The 20,438-nt window shown below is 59.7% G+C and overlaps 1 protein-coding gene across 1 annotated transcript in view; it reads right to left on the minus strand.

Moving 5' to 3' along the window:
• LOC138100983 (TBC1 domain family member 17-like) overlaps positions 1-19,369 on the minus strand; it is a 49,506-nt gene extending 30,137 nt beyond the window's left edge. Inside the window, 10 exon segments of the mRNA XM_068998829.1 lie at positions 1,823-1,917; positions 2,533-2,633; positions 5,843-5,971; positions 8,864-8,992; positions 10,163-10,244; positions 13,308-13,390; positions 13,392-13,489; positions 15,859-15,946; positions 17,203-17,265; positions 18,533-19,369. Of these exon segments, the coding sequence (XP_068854930.1) occupies positions 1,823-1,917; positions 2,533-2,633; positions 5,843-5,971; positions 8,864-8,992; positions 10,163-10,244; positions 13,308-13,390; positions 13,392-13,489; positions 15,859-15,946; positions 17,203-17,265; positions 18,533-19,369 (1,705 nt within the window).
• Between the last annotated feature and the right edge of the window lie 1,069 nt (positions 19,370-20,438).

The raw sequence follows: 20,438 nt of genomic DNA on the forward strand, positions 1-20,438 counted from the left end.
CTGGGGTCACCTTGGAATCATTTTGGGGTCCCTCTGGGGGCAGTTTGGGGTCACTCTGGGGTCATTTTTGGGGTCCCTTTTGGGGTCATTTTTGGGTCAGTTTGGGGTCCCTTTTGGGGTCCCTTTTGGGGTCACTCTGGGGTCATTTTGGAGTCAGTTTTTGGGTCATTTTGGAGTCACTTTTGGGATCCCTTTGGGGTCATTTTGGGGTCCCTTTTGGGGTCAGTTTTGGGTCACTCTGGGATCAGTTTGGGGTCAATTTTGGGGTCACTTCGGGGTCCCTTTGGGGTCAGTTTAGGGTCACTCTGGGGTTGGGTCATTTTTGGGGTCATTTTTGGGTCGCTTTGGGGTCATTTTGGAGTCACTTTTGGGGTCCCTTTGGGGTCACTCTGGGGTCATTTTTGGGGTCCCTTTGGGGTAATTTTGGGGTCCCTTTTGGGGTCTCACCCAGCCGTTCCCGGTACCCCCTCAGGGGTCATTTTGGGGTCCCTTTTGGGGTCATTTTTGGGGTCACTCTGGGGTCATTTTGGGGTCATTTTGGGGTCCCTTTTGGGGTCCCTTTGGGGCCAGTTTGGGGTCACTCTGGGGCCAGTTTGGGGTCACTCTGGGGTCATTTTGGGGTCATTTTGGGGTAATTTTGGGGTCAGTTTTGGGGTCACTCTGGGGTCATTTTGGAGTCAGTTTTTGGGTCATTTTGGAGTCACTTTTGGGGTCCCTTTGGGGTCACTCTGGGGTCATTTTTGGGGTCCCTCTGGGGTCATTTTTGGGGTCCCTTTTGGGGTCTCACCCAGCCGTTCCCGGTACCCCCTCAGGGGTCATTTTGGGGTCCCTTTTGGGGTCAGTTTGGGGTCATTTTTGGGGTCCCTCTGGGGTCATTTTTGGGGTCCCTTTTGGGGTCTCACCCAGCCGTTCCCGGTACCCCCTCAGGGGTCACTTTTGGGGTCCCTTTTGGGGTCAGTTTGGGGTCATTTTTGGGTCAGTTTGGGGTCAGTTTTGGGTCACTTTTGGGTCATTTTGGAGTCACTTTTGGGGTCCCTCTGGGGTCATTTTTGGGGTCCCTTTTGGGGTCTCACCCAGCCGTTCCCGGTACCCCCTCAGGGGTCAGTTTTGGGGTCCCTTTTGGGGTCAGCTTGGGGTCATTTTTGGGTCAGTTTGGGGTCATTTTTGGGTCATTTTTGGGTCAGTTTTGGGTCACTTTTGGGTCATTTTGGAGTCACTTTTGGGGTCCCTCTGGGGTCATTTTTGGGGTCCCTTTTGGGGTCTCACCCAGCCGTTCCCGGTACCCCCTCAGGGGTCACTTTTGGGGTCCCTTTTGGGGTCAGTTTGGGGTCATTTTTGGGTCAGTTTGGGGTCATTTTTGGGTCAGTTTTGGGTCACTTTTGGGTCATTTTGGAGTCACTTTTGGGGTCCCTCTGGGGTAATTTTGGGGTCCCTTTTGGGGTCTCACCCAGCCGTTCCCGGTACCCCCTCAGGGGTCAGTTTTGGGGTCCCTTTTGGGGTCAGCTTGGGGTCATTTTTGGGTCAGTTTGGGGTCATTTTTGGGTCATTTTTGGGTCAGTTTTGGGTCACTTTTGGGTCATTTTGGAGTCACTTTTGGGGTCCCTCTGGGGTCATTTTTGGGGTCCCTTTTGGGGTCTCACCCAGCCGTTCCCGGTACCCCCTCAGGGGTCACTTTTGGGGTCCCTTTTGGGGTCAGTTTGGGGTCATTTTTGGGTCAGTTTGGGGTCATTTTTGGGTCAGTTTTGGGTCACTTTTGGGTCATTTTGGAGTCACTTTTGGGGTCCCTCTGGGGTCATTTTTGGGGTCCCTTTTGGGGTCTCACCCAGCCGTTCCCGGTACCCCCTCAGGGCGCTGTTCCTCCGCAGCTGCCCCGGGCTCAGCGAGCGCCACTGGAGCTTCATCCGGAAATAATCGTCCCTGCGCACCCCAAAAACCCCCCAAAAGTACCCCAAAATCAACCCCTGGCACCCCAAAACCACCCCCTGGCGCCCCAAAACCACCCCAAACCCTCCCCAGGCACCCCAAAACCACCACTGGCACCCCAAAACCACCCCAAACCCACCCCAAAACCACCCCAAACCCTCCCCTGGCACCCCAAAACCACCCCTGGCACCCCAAAACCACCCCAAAACCACCCCAAAACCACCCCAAAACCACCCCGTGGTGCCCCAAACCCTCCCCTGGCCCCCCAAAACTACCCCAAAACCACCCCAAACCCTCCCCTGACACCCCAAAACCACCCCAAACCCTCCCCTGGCCCCCCAAAACCACCCCAAACCCTCCCCTGACACCCCAAAACCACCCCAAACCCTCCCCTGGCACCCCAAAACCACCCCGTGGTGCCCCAAAACGACCCCTGGTGCCCCAAAACCACCCCGTGGTGCCCCAAAAATGACCCCAAACCCTCCCCTGGCCCCCCAAAACCACCCCAAAACCACCCCAAAACCTCCCCTGGCACCCCCAAACCCTCCCCTGGCACCCCCAAACCCCCCCTGGCACCCCTGGCACCCCAAACCCTCCCCCCCCGCTGACCTCCGCTGCCGCTCGGTGCCCGGGGGGCTCTCGGGGTCCCCCCAGCGCTGCAGCCCCAGGAGGCGGCGCCAGCCCCGGGCCCGAACCTCGGGGCTCAGCCCCTGGGGGCGGGGCCACCTCAGGACACGCCCACCGTGGCCACGCCCCCCTCATTATGCAGCCCCGACCACGCCCACCGGGCTCAGCCACGCCCGCCTCCCCTCTGGCCACGCCCACCAGGGGCTTATCAGTCATGGCCACGCCCACAGCTCCTTATCAACCCAATGGCCACGCCCACCCTGCTCTTATCAGGCATGGCCACGCCCACAGCTCGTTATCAGACCAGTGGCCACGCCCACAGCTCGTTATCAGACCAGTGGCCACGCCCACAGCTCGTTATCAGACCAGTGGCCACGCCCACAGCTCGTTATCAGACCAGTGGCCACGCCCACAGCTCGTTAGCAACCCAGTGGCCACGCCCACAGAAGTGGCCACGCCCACTATGGTCTTATCAGCCCAGTGGCCACGCCCACAGCTCGTTATCAGCCCAGTGGCCACGCCCAACCCCTGGCCACGCCCACCAGGCTCTTATCAGTCATGGCCACGCCCACAGCTCATTAACAACCCCAGTGGCCACGCCCACGGCTCATTATCAACCCCATGGCACGCCCACAGCTCGTTATCAACCCAGTGGCCACGCCCACTCTGTTATCAACCCCGTGGCCACGCCCACACCTCATTATCAGCCCAGTGGCCACGCCCAACCCCTGGCCACGCCCACTATGCTCTTATCAGGCATGGCCACGCCCACAGCTCGTTATCAACCCAGTGGCCACGCCCACAGCTCGTTATCAATCACAAGGGCCACGCCCACAACTCCTTATCAACCCCGTGGCCACACCCACAGCTCATTATCAGCCCGGTGGCCACGCCCACACCCGTGGCCACGCCCACCATGGTCTTATCAGCCCAGTGGCCACGCCCACAGCTCGTTATCAACCCTGTGGCCACGCCCACGGCTCGTTATCAACCCAGTGGCCATGCCCAACCCCTGGCCACGCCCACCATGCTCTTATCAGTCATGGCCACGCCCACAGCTCGTTATCAATCACAATGGCCATGCCCAGAGCTTGTTATCAGCCCAGTGGCCACGCCCAACCCCTGGCCACGCCCACCATGGTCTTATCAGCCCGGTGGCCACGCCCACACCCGTGGCCACGCCCACCATGGTCTTATCAGCGCCGTGGCCACGCCCACGGCTCGTTATCAACCCCGTGGCCACACCCACACCTCATTATCAGCCCAGTGGCCACGCCCAACCCCTGGCCACACCCACCATGCTCTTATCAGCCCAGTGGCCACGCCCACAGCTGATTAACAACCCCACGGCCACGCCCACGGCTCATTATCAACCCCATGTCACGCCCACAGCTCGTTATCAGCCCAGTGGCCACGCCCACACCCGTGGCCACGCCCAATATGCTCTTATCAGGCATGGCCACGCCCACAGCTCCTTATCAATCACAATGGCCACGCCCACAGCTCGTTATCAATCACAAGGGCCACGCCCACAGCTCGTTATCAACTCAGTGGCCACGCCCACACCCGTGGCCACGCCCACCATGGTCTTATCAGCCCCGTGGCCACGCCCACGGCTCGGTATCAACCCCGTGGCCACGCCCACAGCTCGTTATCAGCCCAGTGGCCACGCCCAACCCCTGGCCACGCCCACCAGGCTCTTATCAGCCCAGTGGCCACGCCCTCAGCTCGTTATCAACCCAGTGGCCACGCCCAACCCCTGGCCACGCCCACCAGGCTCTTATCAGTCATGGCCACGCCCACAGCTCGTTATCAACCCAATAGCCCCGCCCACCCCCGTGGCCAAGCCCACCCCACTATCAAACCCTCATGGCCACGCCCACCCCTCATTACCAGCCCATTAGCCCCGCCCACCCCCGTGGCCACGCCCACCCCCTTATCTGCCATTATGGCCACGCCCACCCCTCATTATCAACCCAAAATGGCCCCGCCCCCCTTGGCCACGCCCACCCCGCATTACCAGCTCATTAGCCCCGCCCACCCCTGTGGCCACGCCCACACCTCATTATCAACCCCATTAGCCCCGCCCCCAAATGGCCACGCCCACTCCTCATTATCAACCCCCATGGCCCCGCCCACCCCCAAATGGCCACGCCCACCCCTCATTAACAACCCCATGGCCCCGCCCACCCCCGTGGCCACACCCAGCCCTCATTATCAACCCCAAATGGCCACGCCCACACCTCATTATCAACCCCAAATGGCCACGCCCACACCTCATTATCAACCCCAAATGGCCACGCCCACACCTCATTATCAACCCCAAGGCCCCGCCCACCCCGTGGCCACGCCCCCACCTTATTATCAGCCCAAATAGCCCCGCCCACCCCGGTGGCCACGCCCACCCCTCATTACCAGCCCATTACCCCCGCCCACCCCCGTGGCCACGCCCACCCCACTAGCAAACCCTCCTGGCCACGCCCACCCCTCATTATCAACCCCAAATGGCCCCCGCCCGTGGCCACGCCCACCCCTCATTAACAACCCCATGGCCCCGCCCACCCCCGTGGCCACGCCCACCCCTCATTAACAACCCCCGTGGCCACGCCCACCCCCATGGCCACGCCCATCATTCATTTTCAGCCCAGTAGCCCCGCCCACCCCCGGGTGGCCACGCCCACCCCCTCATTAACAACCCCGGTGGCCACGCCCACCCCTCATTACCAGCCCATTAGCCCCGCCCACCCCCGTGGCCACGCCCACCCCCTTATCTGCCATTATGGCCACGCCCACCCCTCATTATCAACCCCAAATGGCCCCGCCCACCTCTGTGGCCCCGCCCACCCCTCATTACCAGCCCATTAGCCCCGCCCACCCCTGTGGCCACGCCCACCCCTCATTATCAACCCCATTAGCCCCGCCCCCCAAATGGCCACACCCACCCCTCATTACCAACCCAGTAGCCCCGCCCCCCAAATGGCCACGCCCACACCTCATTATCAACTCCAGTGGCCACGCCCACCCATTATCAACCCCATTAGCCCCGCCCACCCCCATGGCCACGCCCACCCCCTCATTACCAACCCCAAATGGCCACGCCCACCCCTCATTAACAACCCCAAGGCCCCGCCCACCCCGTGGCCACGCCCCCACCTTATTATCAGCCCAAATAGCCCCGCCCACCCCAGTGGCCACGCCCACACATCCTGACCAGCCCATTAGCCCCGCCCACCCCCAAATGGCCCCGCCCACCCCCAAATGGCCACGCCCACCGCGAGGCCCCGCCCCTCACCCCGCGGAAGATCCGCCCCCTCAGCACTTCCGGCTCCAGGCTCCGCCCCTCGGCGTCGTGGCCCCGCCCCCACTCGGCGCTGCTCACCGGCGGCCCCCGGGGGGGGGAGGGGCGGGGCCCCAGGGACACCTGGGAAAAGGGGGGGGAGGGGGAGGGGCGAGTTAGGCCACGCCCACCGAGGCCACGCCCACCGAGGCCACGCCCCCCCCCGATTTAAGGTGGCCCCGAAAACGCCCCAAAATGGCCCCGAAGTGACCCCAAAAGTGACCCCAAAATGACCCCGACGTGACCCCAAAAGTGACACCAGAGTGACCCCAAAGTGACCCCAAAATGACCCCAAAGTGACCCCAAAAGTGACCCCAAAATGACCCCAAAGTGACCCCGAAGTGACCCCAAAAGTGACCCCAAAAGTGACCCCAAAGTGACCCCAAAGTGACCCCAAAGTGACCTCAAAGTGACCCCAAAGTGACCCCAAAAGTGACCCCAAAGTGACCCCAAAGTGACCTCAAAGTGACCCCGACGTGACCCCAAAAGTGACCCCAGAGTGACCCCAAAGTGACCCCAAAAGTGACACCAGAGTGACCTCAAAGTGACCCCAAAAGTGACCCCAAAATGACCCCAAAGTGACCCCAAAAGTGACCCCAAAATGGCCCCGAAGTGACCCCAAAGTGACCCCAGAGTGACCCCGAAGTGACCCCGACGTGACCCCAAAAGTGACCTCAAAGTGACCCCGACGTGACCCCAAAAGTGACACCAGAGTGACCTCAAAGTGACCCCAAAAGTGACCCCAAAATGACCCCAAAGTGACCCCAAAAGTGACCCCAAAATGGCCCCGAAGTGACCTCAAAAGTGACCCCAGAGTGACCTCAAAGTGACCCCAAAAGTGACCCCAAAATGACCCCAAAGTGACCCCAAAAGTGACCCCAAAATGGCCCCGAAGTGACCCCAAAAGTGACCCCAGAGTGACCTCAAAGTGACCCAAAACCCCCCAAAATCCTCCCAAACCCCCGAGTCCCCAAAAATCGCCCAAAACGCCCCCAAATTTCCCCCCAAAACCCCCCAAACCCCCCAAATCCCCCCAAGTCCCCCCAAATCCCCCAAAACCCCCCCAAAATCCCTCCAAGCCTCCCAAAATCCCCCCAAATCCTCCCAATTTCCCCCCAAAACCCCCACAGATCCCCCCAACCCCCCAAAATACCCCAAAACCTCACCCAAAATCCCCCAATTTCCCCCCCAAATCCCCCAAAATCCCCCCCAAAATCCCCCAAATCCCCCCAAAATGCCAACCCCAACCAAAATCCCCCTGAAACCCCCCAAAATCCACCCAAAATCCCCCCAAAACTCCCCCAAACCCACCCCAAACCCCCCCAAATTCCCCCAAAATCCCCCAAACGCCCCCAAATCCCCCCAAAATCCTCCCAAATTCCCCCAAAATCCCCCCAACCCCACCCAAAATCCCCCCACAACCGCCCCAAATTCCCCCCAGATCCCCCCAAGCCCCGCCAAAATCCCCCAAATCTCCCCAAAACCCTCCCAAACCCCCCGAAATCCCCCCAAAACCCCCCTAAAATCCCCCAACCCCCCTCCAAGCCCCCCCAAAACTCCCCCAAACCCCCCCAACCCCCCCAAAAATCCTCCCAAACCCCCCTGGTCCCCCCCAGCCCCACCCAAAATCCCCCAAAACCACCCCAAATCCCCCCAAAACCCCCCAACCCCCCCCAAAATCCCCCCAAAACCCCCCCAAATCCTCCCCAAACCACCCCAAACCCCCAAAACCCCCCAAAACCCCCCCAAAATCCCCATAAACCCACCCCAAACTCCCCAAATCCCCCCCAACCCCCCCCAAATCCTCCCCAAACTCCCCCAAACCCCCCCAACCCCCCCCAAATCCCCCCAAACCCCCCCCAAAATCCCCCAAATCCTCCCAAACACCCCCAAAACCCCCCCAAAATCCCCCAAATCCCCCCAAAACCCCCCCCAACCCCCCCCAAATCCTCCCCAAACTCCCCCAAACCCCTCAACCCCCCCCAAAACCCCCCAAAACCCCCCCAAAATCCCCCAAATCCCCCCAAACCCCCCCAAAACCCCCCCAAAATCCCCCAAATCCCCCCAAAACCCCCCCCAACCCCCCCCAAATCCTCCCCAAACTCCCCCAAACCCCTCAACACCCCCCCAAAACCCCCCAAAACCCCCCCAACATCCCCCAAATCCACCCAAACCCCCCCAAAACCCCCCCAAAATCCCCCCAAAACCCTCCCAGATCCCCCCCAAGCCCCGCCAAAATCCCCCAAACCCCCCCAAAATCTCCCCAATTTCCCCCCAAACCCCCCTGGTCCCCCCAAATCTCCCCAATTTCCCCCCCCAAACCCCCCCAACCCCTCCCCAAATGCCCCCAAAACTCCCCCAAACCCACCCAAAACCCCCCCAAAATCCCCCAAACACCCCCAAACCCCCACAACCCCCCCCAAATCCCCCCAAATCCCCCCAAAATCCCCCCAAATCCCCCCAAAACCCCCCCAAAATCCCCATAAACCCCCCCAAACTCCCCAAATCCCCCCCAAATCCTCCCCAAACTCCCCCAAACCCCTCAACCCCCCCCAAACCCCCCCAAAACCCCCCCAAAATCCCCCAAATCCCCCCAAAACCCCCCCAAACTCCCCCCCAAATCCTCCCCAAACTCCCCCAAACCCCTCAACCCCCCCCAAAACCCCCCAAAACCCCCCCAAAATCCCCCAAATCCCCCCAAAACCCCCCCAAACTCCCCCCCAAATCCTCCCCAAACTCCCCCAAACCCCTCAACCCCCCCCAAATCCCCCCAAACCCCCCCCAAAATCCCCCAAATCCTCCCAAACACCCCCAAAACCCCCCCAAAATCCCCCAAATCCCCCCAAAACCCCCCCAAACTCCCCCCCAAATCCTCCCCAAACTCCCCCAAACCCCTCAACCCCCCCCAAAACCCCCCCAAAACCCCCCAAAATCCCCCCAAAACCCCCCCAAGCCCCCCCAGGACCCCTCACTCACGCAGGCGATGACCTCGAAGGGGGGTTCGGGCTCGGGGTCCGGCTCCCCCCGCCCGGGGGTCCCGCGGGGCCCCCCCAAAAGGCGGCTGAGCCCCCCCACGGTGGCGGCGTAGGGACCCTGCAGGAGCCGCTGGGGGGGGGAGGGGCAACGGGGGGGGTCAGGGACCCCCCCCCAAAAGGGACCTAACCCCACAGGGACCCCCCAAAAATGACACCCCCCCCCACCCAAAACCCCACAGGGACCCCCCAAAAATGACCCCCCCCCCCACCCAAAACCCCACAGGGACCCCCCAAAAGTGACCCAACCCCCCCGGGACCCCCCCAAAAGTGACCCGACCCCCCCCCGGGACCCCCCCAAAAGTGACCCGACCCCCCCCCGGGACCCCCCAAAAGGGACCCGACCCCCCCAGGGATCCCCCAAAGGGGACCCGACCCCCCCCCGGGACCCCCCAAAAGGGACCCAACCCCACAGGGACCCCCCAAAAGGGACCCGAACCCCCCCAGGGATCCCCCAAAGGGGACCCGACCCCCCCCCGGGACCCCCCAAAAGGGACCCAACCCCACAGGGACCCCCCAAAAGGGACCCGAACCCCCCCAGGACCCCCCAAACCCCCCCGGGACCCCCCAAAAGGGACCCAAACCCCCCCTGGGATCCCCCGGGACCCCCCCAAAGTGACCCGACCCCCCCCGGGACCCCACAAAGGGACCCAAACCCCCCAGGGACCCCCCAAAAGGGACCCAACCCCCCCCCGGGACCCCCCATGGGACCCCCCTGGGACCCTCCCCCAACCCAAAACCCCCCCGGGACCCCCCAAAAGGGACCCAACCCCCCCAGGGACCCCCCAAAAATGACCCCCCCAACCCAAACCCCCACAGGGACCCCCCAAAAGTGACCCAACCCCCCCTGGGACCCCCCAAACCCCCCCAAAAGGGACCCAAACCCCCCCTGGGACCCTCCGGGACCCCCCCAAAAGGGACCCAGCCCCCCCTCAGGGACCCCCCAAACCCCCCCGGGACCCCCCAAAAGGGACCCAACCCCCCCTGGGACCCCCCCAAAGTGACCCGACCCCCCCCAGGACCCCCCAAACCCCCCGGGACCCCCCAAAATGGACCCAAACCCCCCCTGGGACCCCCCGGGACCCCCCCAAAAGGGACCCAACCCCCCCTCAGGGACCCCCCAAACCCCCCCGGGACCCCCCAGGGACCCCCCAAAAGTGACCCCCGGGACCCCCCCAGAGTGACCCAACCCCCCCCCGGGACCCCCCCCCCCCCCCTCCCCCCAAATCCGGGGGTCGCTCACGGTGACGAGCCCGGGTGGGGGAGGGGGCTCGGGGGGGTCCTCGGGGGTCGCCAAAAGCAACAGCCGGGGGTCCTGGGGGCTCCTGGGGGGGGGAGGGGCGGATTTGGGGAGGGGTCCTGGGGGCTCCTGGGGGGAGGGGCGGATTTGGGGAGGGGTCCTGGGGGCTCCTGGGGGGGGGAGGGGCGGATTTGGGGAGGGGTCCTGGGGGCTCCTGGGGGGGGGAGGGGCGGATTTGGGGAGGGGTCCTGGGGGCTCCTGGGGGGGGGAGGGGCGGATTTGGGGAGGGGTCTCGGATTGGGGGGGGGGAGGGGCGGATTTGGGGAGGGGTCCTGGGGGCTCCTGGGGGGGGAGGGGCGGATTTGGGGAGGGGTCCTGGGGGCTCCTGGGGGGGGGAGGGGCGGATATGGGGAGGGGTCTCGGATGGGGGGGAGGGGCGGATTTGGGGAGGGGTCCTGGGGGCTCCTGGGGGGGGAGGGGCGGATTTGGGGAGGGGTCCCGGGGACTCCTGGGGGGGGAGGGGCGGATTTGGGGAGGGGTCCCGGGGACTCCTGGGGGGGGAGGGGCGGATTTGGGGAGGGGTCCTGGGGGCTCCTGGGGGGAGGGGCGGATTTGGGGAGGGGTCCTGGGGGCTCCTGGGGGGGGGAGGGGCGGATTTGGGGAGGGGTCTCGGATTGGGGGGGAGGGGCGGATTTGGGGAGGGGTCCTGGGGGCTCCTGGGGGGAGGGGCGGATTTGGGGAGGGGTCCTGGGGGCTCCTGGGGGGGGGAGGGGCGGATTTGGGGAGGGGTCTCGGATGGGGGGGGAGGGGCGGATTTGGGGTGTTTTAGGGGGGATTTTGGGGAGGTCCCCGAGGATTTTGGGGGGGGGGGGTCCTGAGGATTTTTGGGGAGGGGTCGCCTGGGGGGGATTTTGGGTCATTTTAGGGGAGTTTTGGGGGGGATTTGGGGTCGTTTTAGGGGAGTTTTTGGGGTGTTTTAGGGGGATTTTGGGGGGGTCCCGAGAATTTTAGGGGGGGTCCCGGAGATTTTTATGGGGGGGGGTCCTGAGGATTTTGGGGGGGGGTCCCGGGGGGGGATTTTGGGTCATTTTTGGGGAGTTTAGGGGGGATTTTGGGTCATTTTAGGGGGGATTTTGGGTCGTTTTCGTGGGGATTTGGGGGCGTTTTAGGGGAGTTTTTGGGGTGTTTTAGGGGGGATTTTGGGTCATTTTAGGCGAATTTTTGGGGCGATTTTGGGTCATTTTAGGCCAATTTTTGGGGCGATTTTGGGTCATTTTAGGTGGGATTTTGGGTCATTTTAGGGGAGTTTTAGGAGTAATATTGGATCATTTTAGGCCAATTTTTGGGGGATTTTGGATCATTTTAGGCGAGTTTTTGGGGCGATTTTGGGCCATTTTAGGCGACTTTTTGGGGCGATTTTGGGTCATTTTAGGGGAGTTTTAGGAGTGATATTGGATCATTTTAGGCGAGTTTTTGGGGGAACTTTGGGTCATTTTAGGGGAGTTTTTGGGGGAATTTTGGGTCGTTTTAGAGGAGTTTTTGGGTCATTTTAGGGGAGTTTCAGGAGTGATATTGAGTCATTTTAGGCGAGTTTAGGGGGGATTTGGGGGAGTTTTAGGGGGGATTTTGGGTCATTTTTGGGAGGGTTTTGGGTCATTTTAGAGGAGTTTTAGGAGTGATATTGGGTCATTTTAGGCGAGTTTTTGGGGGATTTTGGGCCATTTTAGGGGAGTTTTAGGAGTGATATTGGGTCATTTTAGGGGAATTTTTGGGGGAATTTTGGGTCATCTTAGGGGAGTTTTTGGGGCGATTTTGGGTCATTTTAGGTGGGATTTTGGGTCATTTTAGGGGAGTTTTAGGAGTGATATTGGGTCATTTTAGGGGAGTTTTTGGGGGAATTTTGGGTCATTTTAGGGGAGTTTTTGGGGGAATTTTGGGTCATTTTAGGGGAGTTTTAGGAGTGATATTGGGTCATTTTAGGGGAATTTTTGGGGGAATTTTGGGTCATCTTAGGGGAGTTTTTGGGGCGATTTTGGGTCATTTTAGGTGGGATTTTGGGTCATTTTAGGGGAGTTTTAGGAGTGATATTGGGTCATTTTAGGGGAGTTTTTGGGGGAATTTTGGGTCATTTTAGGGGAGTTTTTGGGGGAATTTTGGGTCATTTTAGGGGGGATTTTGGGTTATTTTAGGGGAGTTTTAGGAGTGATATTGGGTCATTTTAGGCGAGTTTTTGGGGCGATTTTGGGTCATTTTAGGGGAGTTTTTGGGGGATTTTGGGTCATTTTAGGCGAGTTTTTGGGGCGATTTTGGGTCATTTTAGGGGGGATTCTGGGTCATTTTAGGGGAGTTTTAGGAGTGATATTGGGTCATTTTAGGGGAGTTTTTGGGGGATTTTGGGTCATTTTAGGCGAGTTTTTGGGGCGATTTTGGGTCATTTTAGGGGGATTTTGGGTCATTTTAGGGGAGTTTTTGGGTCATTTTAGGCGAATTTTTGGGGGGATTTTGGGTCATTTTAGGGGAGTTTTAGGAGTGATATTGGGTCATTTTAGGGGAGTTTTTTGGGGGATTTTGGGTCATTTTAGGCGACTTTTTGGGGCGATTTTGGGTCATTTTAGGGGAGTTTTAGGAGTGATATTGGGTCATTTTAGGGGAGTTTTTGGGGCGATTTTGGGTCATTTTAGGGGGGATTTTGGGCTATTTTAGGGGAGTTTTTTGGGGGATTTTGGGTCATTTTAGGCGAATTTTTGGGGGGACTTTGGGTCATTTTAGGCGAATTTTTGGGGCGATTTTGGGTCATTTTAGGCGAATTTTTGGGGCGATTTTGGGTCATTTTAGGGGAGTTTTAGGAGTGATATTGGGTCATTTTAGGGGAGTTTTTGGGGCGATTTTGGGCTATTTTAGGGGAGTTTTAGGAGTGATATTGGGTCATTTTAGGGGAGTTTTTGGGGCGATTTTGGGTCATTTTAGGGGGGATTTTGGGCTATTTTAGGGGAGTTTTTTGGGGGATTCTGGGTCATTTTAGGCGACTTTTTGGGGCGATTTTGGGTCATTTTAGGGGGGATTTCCGGGGGATCCCGACAATTTTAGGGGGGGACGTCCCGTCGAATTTTGAGGGGGGGGTCCCCGCGGGTTTTGGGGCCGCACTCACGGGCGCAGGCGGGACCCCAAGAGGCGCAGGAGGCGGCGCAGCGCCCCCCGGGGGAGGTGCAGGGGGGGCGGGCAGGGCCCCCCCCCGCGGCAGCAGCACCAGGAAGGGGCGGCGCAGAGCGGGGGGGCCCCGGCGGAGCCCCCGCAGCTCCCCCAGGGGCAGCCGGAAGCCCCCGGCCCAACCTAAAGGGGGGAGAGGGGGGGGCGAGTGAAGCCCAAAAAAAAGGGGCAGGAACGGCCCCGAAATGAGCTGGAAATGAGCCCGAAATGAGGCCAAAATGAGGCCAAAATGAGCCCGAAATGAGCCCCAAATGAGGCCAAAATGAGCCCAAAATGAGGGCAAAAATCGGCCCGAAATGAGCCCAAAATGAGCCCAAAAAGAGGGGAAAAATCGGCCCGAAATGAGCCCAAAATGAGCCCAAAATGAGGCTGGAAGTGGCCCAAAATGAGCTCAAAATGAGCCCGAAATGAGGCTGGAAGTGGCCCGAAATGAGGGCAAAATGAGCCCGAAATGAGGGCAAAAATCGGCCCGAAATGAGCCCAAAATAAACCCGAAATGAGGCCGGAATTGGCCCAAAACGAGGCCAAAAATCGGCCCAAAATGAGGCCAAAATGAGGCCAAAATGAGGCCGGAATTGGTCCAAAATGAGGGGAAAAATTGGCCCAAAATGAGGCCAAAATGAGCCCGAAATGAGGCCGGAATTGGCCCAAAATGAGCCCGAAATGAGGCCGGAATTGGCCCAAAATGAGGGCAAAAATCGGCCCGAAATGAGCCCGAAATGAGGCTGGAAATGGCCCAAAATGAGGCCAAAATCGGCCCGAAATGAGCCCGAAATGAGGCCAAAAATCGGCCCGAAAATGAGGCTAAAATGAGCCCAAGATGAGCCCGAAATGAGGCTGGAATTGGCCCAAAACGAGGCCAAAAATCGGCCCGAAATGAGGCCAAAATGAGCCCGAAATGAGGCTGGAATTGGCCTCAAAATGAGCCCGAAATGAGGCTGGAAATGGCCGAAAATGAGGGCAAAAATCGGCCCGAAATGAGCCCAAAATGAGCCCCGAAATGAGCCCAAAATGGCCCAAAATGAGCCCAAAATGAGCCCAAAATGAGGCCGGAAATGAGCCCAAAATGAGGGCAAAAATCGGCCCAAAATGAGCCCAAAATCCCTCCCTGAACTGCACAGGAACGCCAAAAAATCCCAAAATGACCTCAAAATCCCGCCCTGAACGGCACAGAAACCCCAAAATCCCCCCCAAATCCTCCCAAATCCCCCCAAAATCCCCCCCAAATTGCCAAAATCCCTCCCAAAATCCCTCCCAAATCCCCCCAAAATCCCTCCCAAATGCCCCCAAAATTCCCCCAAAATCCCCCCCCAAATCCCTCCCAAATCCCCCAAACCCCCCCAAATCCCCCCAGATCCCCCCAAAATCCCCAAATCCCCAAATCCCCCCCAAATTCCCACAAACCCCCCCAAAATCCCCCAAAATCCCTCCCAAAATCCCCCCAAAATCCCCAAAATCCCCCCCAAATCCCCCCAAAACCCCCAAATCCCCCCCAAATTCCCACAAACCCCCCCAAAATCCCCCAAAATCCCTCCCAAAATCCCCCCAAAATCCCCCCCAAATCCCCCCAAACCCCCCCAAATCCACCCCAAAATCCACCCAAATCCCCCAAAATGCCCCCAAAATCCCTCCCAAATGCCCCCAAATCTCCCAAAACCCCCCCAAATTCCCAAAATCCCTCCCAAAATCCCTCCAAAATCCCCTCAAATCCCTCCCAAAACCCCAAATCCCCCAAAATCCCCTCCAATCCCCCCCAAATCCCCCCAATATCCCTCCAAAATTCCCCCAAAATCCCCCAAAATCCCCCCAAACCCCCCCAAATCCCCAAAATTCCCCCCAAATCCCCTCAAATCCCCCCAAATCCCCCCCAAATCCCCTCAAATCCCCCCAAATCCCCCCCAAATCCCCTCAAATCCCCCCAAATCCCCCCAAAATCCCCTCAAATCCCCCCAAATCCCCCCAAAATCCCCTCAAATCCCTCCAAAATCCCCAAATCCCCCCCAAATTCCCACAAACCCCCCCAAAATCCCTCCCAAAATCCCCCAAAAATCCTCCCAAATCCCCCCAAATCCACCCCAAATTCCCAAAATCCCCTCAAATCCCCCCAAATCCCCCCAGATCCCCCCAAAATCCCCTCAAATCCCCCCAAAATCCCCCCCCAAATCCCCCAAAATCCCTCCCAAAATCCCCCCAAAACACCAAATCCCCCCAAAATCCCTCCCAAATGCCCCCAAATTCCCAAAATCCCTCCCAAAATCCCTCCAAAATCCCCTCAAATCCCTCCCAAAACCCCAAATCCCCCAAAATCCCCTCCAATCCCCCCCAAATCCCCCCAATATCCCTCCAAAATTCCCCCAAAATCCCCCAAAATCCCCCCCAAACCCCCCCAAATCCCCCCAAAATCCCCCCAAATCCCCTCAAATCCCTCCAAAATTCACCAAATCCCCCCCAAATCCCCCCAAAATCCCCCCAACCCCCCCCCAGTTCGGTACCGGGCTCCGGGGGGGCGCGGGGGGGGCTCAGCACGGCCCAGTCGGGTTCGTAGCCGGGGTCTGGGGGCTCCTCGGCCGGGGGGGGGCCCTGGGGGGCGATTTGGGGGTCCCAGGGGGGTTTTGGGGGGATTTGGGGAATTTTGGGGGGATTTGGGGAATTTTAGAGGGGATTTTGGGGGGATTTGGGGAGAAGATTTGGGGGTCCCGGGGGGGTTTTGGGGGGATTTTGGGGGGGATTCAGTGATTTTGGGGGGGATTTGGGGGTCCCAGGGGGGTTTTGGGGGGGATTTTGGGATTTTTGGGGGGATTTGGGGAATTTTAGAGGAGATTTTGGGGGGGATTTGGGGGATTTTGGGGGGATTTGGGGCAGATTTGAGGGTCCCAGGGGGGTTTGGGGGGAATTTTGGGATTTTTGGGGGGAATTTTGGGAATTTTAGAGGGGATTTGGGGGGTCCTGGGGGGGTTTTGGGGTTGGGGGAGGGGAAATTGGGGGAATTTTGGGGGGATTTGGGGGTGTCCAAGGTGTTTTTTTGGGGGGGATTCAGTGATTTTGGGGGGAATTTGGGGGTCCCAGGGGGGTTTTGGGGGGGATTTTGGGATTTTTGGGGGGATTTGGGGAATTTTAGAGGAGATTTTGGGGGGATTTGGGGAGAAGATTTGGGGGTCCCGGGGGGGTCTTGGGGCGATTTGAGGGGATTTTGGGGGGATTTGGGGGGGTCCAAGGTGTTTTTTTGGGGGGGATTCAGTGATTTTGGGGGGGATTTGGGGGTCCCAGGGGGGTTTTTGGGGGGAATTTTGGGATTTTTGGGGGAATTTGGGGAATTTAGAGGGGATTTGGGGGATTTTGGGGGGATTTGGGGGGATTTGGGGAAGGTTTGGGGGCTCCCAGGGGGGTTTGGGGGGAATTTTGGGATTTTTGGGGGGAATTTTGGGAATTTTAGAGGGGATTTGGGGGGTCCTGGGGGGGTTTTGGGGTTGGGGGAGGGGAAATTGGGGGAATTTTGGGGGGATTTGGGGGTGTCCAAGGTGTTTTTTTGGGGGGGATTCAGTGATTTTGGGGGGGATTTGGGGGTCCCAGGGGGGTTTGGGGGGATTTGGGGATTTTGGGGGGGATTTGGGGGATTTTGGGGGGATTTGGGGAAGATTTGAGGGGTCCCAGGGGGGATTCAGGATGGGGGAGGGGAAATTGGGGGGGATTTTGGGGGGCCCCGGGGGGGTTTTGGGGGGAATTTTGGGATTTTTGGGGGGTCCTGGGGGGTTTTGGGAGTCCCAGGGGGTTTTTGGGGAATTTGGGGGATTTTTGGGGATTTTGGGGGGATTTGGGGGGTCCCGGGGGGGTCTCACCGTGTCACTGGGGGGGTCCCACGGCCCCTCCAGGGGTTCCCATTGCAGCTCCAGGTCCTGCGGCTGCCACAAACCAGTACAGACCAGTATAAACCAGTACGAACCAATATAAACCAATACACATCAATACAAACCCACATAAACTAGTACAGACCAGTATAACCCACATAAACCAGTACAGACCAGTATAAACCAGTACAGACCAGTATAAACCAGTATGAACCAATATAAACCAATATAAATCAATATAAACCCATATAAACCGGTACAGACCAGTATAAACCAGTACAGACCAGTATAAACCAGTATGAACCAATATAAACCAATATAAATCAATATAAACCCATATAAACCAGTACAGACCAGTATAAACCAGTACAGACCAGTATAAACCAGTATGAACCAATATAAACCAATATAAATCCATATAAACCAGTACAAACCACTACAAACCAGTACAGACCAGTAGACACCAGTATCAACCACTGGAAGTCCTTCTACCCTGCCCACGCCCTTCCCAGTGCCCCCCAGTCCCTCCCAGTGCTCCCCAGTATCCCTCCAGTCCCTCCCAGTTCCCTCCCAGTCCATCCCAGTATCTCCCCAGTCCCCCCCAGTTCCCTCCCAGTTCCCCAGTCCCCTCCCAGTCGCCCCCCAGTCCCTCCCAGTTCTCTCCCAGTTCCCTCCCAGTCCATCCCAGTATCTCCCCAGTCCCCCCCAGTTCCCTCCCAGTCCCTCCCAGTCCCTCCCAGTGCTCCCCAGTATCCCTACAGTCCCTCCCAGTTCCCCCAGTCCCTCCCAGTCCCTCTCAATCCCATTGCAGTTCCCTCCCAGTGCCCCCCAGTTCCCTCCCAGTTCCCCCAGTCCCCTCCCAGTCCCTCCCAGTCCCCCCCAGTCCCTCCCAGTGCTCCCCAGTATCCCTACAGTCCCTCCCAGTCCCTCCCAGTTCCCCCAGTACCCTCCCAGTTCCCTCCCAGTCCCTCCCAATCCCCCTCTAGTTCCCCCAGTCCCTCCCAGTCCCTCTCAATCCCATCCCAGCTCCCTCCCAGTTCCCTCCCAGTCCCTCCCAATCCCCTCCAGTTCTCCCAGTCCCCTCCCAGTCCCCTCCCAGTTCTCCCAGTTCCCCCAGTTCCCTCCCCAGTCCTCCCCAGTCCCTCCCAGTCCATCTCAATCCCATCCCCTCCCAGTCCCTCCCAGTCCCTCCCAGTCCCTCCCAGTCCCTCCCAGTCCCCTCCCAGTCCCTCCCAGTCCCCTCCCAGCCCTCCCAGTCCCTCCCAGTCCCCCTCAGTCCTTCCCAGTCCCTCCCAGTGCCCCCCAGTGCCCCCAGTCTCACGGCCTGCAGGACGCGCAGCCGCCCCTGCAGCAGCCGGGGGGGGAGGGACACCGGGATGGAGACCCCGGGCAGGTCCAGCAGCACCTGGGGGCGACACGGCCGGAAACAGTCGGAAACAGCCGGATACAGCCGGACACAGCCGGACACGGCCGGAAACAGCTGGACAGAGCCGGACACAGCCGGAAACGACCGGAAACAGTCGGAAACAGCCGGATACAGTCGGACACGGTCGGAAACAATCGGACACAGCTGGACAGAGCCGGACACGGCCGGAAACGGCCGGAAACAGTCGGAAACAGCCGGATACAGCCGGACACGGCCGGAAACAGTCGGAAACAGCCGGACACGGCCGGAAACGGCCGGAAACAGCCGGAAACAGTCGGAAACAGCCGGATACAGCCGGACACAGCCGGAAACAGCCGGAAACGGCCGGAAACAGCCGGAAACGGCCGGACACAGCCAGACACGGCCGGAAACGGCTGGAAACAGTCGGACACGGCCAGAAACAGTCGGAAACAGTCGGAAACAGTCGGACACGGCCGGAAACAGCCGGAAACGGCCGGAAACAGTCGGACACGGCCGGAAACAGTCGGAAACAGCCGGATACAGCCGGACACGGCCGGAAACAGCCGGAAACGGCCGGAAACAATCGGACACGGTCGGACACAGTCGGACACGGTCGGAAACAGCCGGACACAGTCGGACACGGCCAGACACAGCTGGACACAGTCGGACAAAACCGGACACGGCCGGACACAACCGGACACGGCCGGACACAGTCGGAAACAGCCGGACACGGCCGGACACAACTGGACACAGTCGGACACAATCGGACATGGCCAGACACAACCGGACACAGCCGGACACAGCCGGAAACAGTCGGACACAGCCAGACACGGTTGGACATGGCCGGACACAACCGGACACGGCTGGACACAGCCGGAAACAGCCGGACACAGCCGGAAACAGCCGGAAACGGCCGGAAACGGCCGGACACAGCCAGACACGGCCGGAAACGGCTGGAAACAGTCGGACACGGCCGGAAACAGTCGGAAACAGCCGGATACAGCTGGACACAGTCGGACAAAACCGGACACGGCCGGACACAACCGGACACGGCCGGACACAGTCGGAAACAGCCGGACACGGCCGGACACAACTGGACACAGTCGGACACAATCGGACATGGCCAGACACAACCGGACACAGCCGGACACAGCCGGAAACAGTCGGACACAGCCAGACACGGTCGGACATGGCCGGACACAACCGGACACGGCTGGACACAGCCGGAAACAGCCGGACACAGCCGGAAACGGCCGGAAACAGCCGGAAACGGCCGGACACAGCCAGACACGGCCGGAAACGGCTGGAAACAGTCGGACACGGCCAGAAACAGTCGGAAACAGTCGGAAACAGTCGGACACGGCCGGAAACAGCCGGAAACGGCCGGAAACAGTCGGACACGGCCGGAAACAGTCGGAAACAGCCGGATACAGCCGGACACGGCCGGAAACAGCCGGAAACGGCCGGAAACAATCGGACACGGTCGGACACAGTCGGACACGGTCGGAAACAGCCGGACACAGTCGGACACGGCCAGACACAGCTGGACACAGTCGGACAAAACCGGACACGGCCGGACACAACCGGACACGGCCGGACACAGTCGGAAACAGCCGGACACGGCCGGACACAACTGGACACAGTCAGACACAATCGGACATGGCCAGACACAACCGGACACAGCCGGACACAGCCGGAAACAGTCGGACACAGCCAGACACGGTCGGACATGGCCGGACACAACCGGACACGGCTGGACACAGCCGGAAACAGCCGGACACAGCCGGAAACAGCCGGAAACGGCCGGAAACGGTCGGAAACGGTCGGAAACAGTCGGAAA

The sequence above is a fragment of the Aphelocoma coerulescens genome, unplaced genomic scaffold, assembly GCF_041296385.1.
Source record: "Aphelocoma coerulescens isolate FSJ_1873_10779 unplaced genomic scaffold, UR_Acoe_1.0 HiC_scaffold_180, whole genome shotgun sequence".
NCBI classification, from domain to species: Eukaryota; Metazoa; Chordata; class Aves; order Passeriformes; family Corvidae; genus Aphelocoma; species Aphelocoma coerulescens.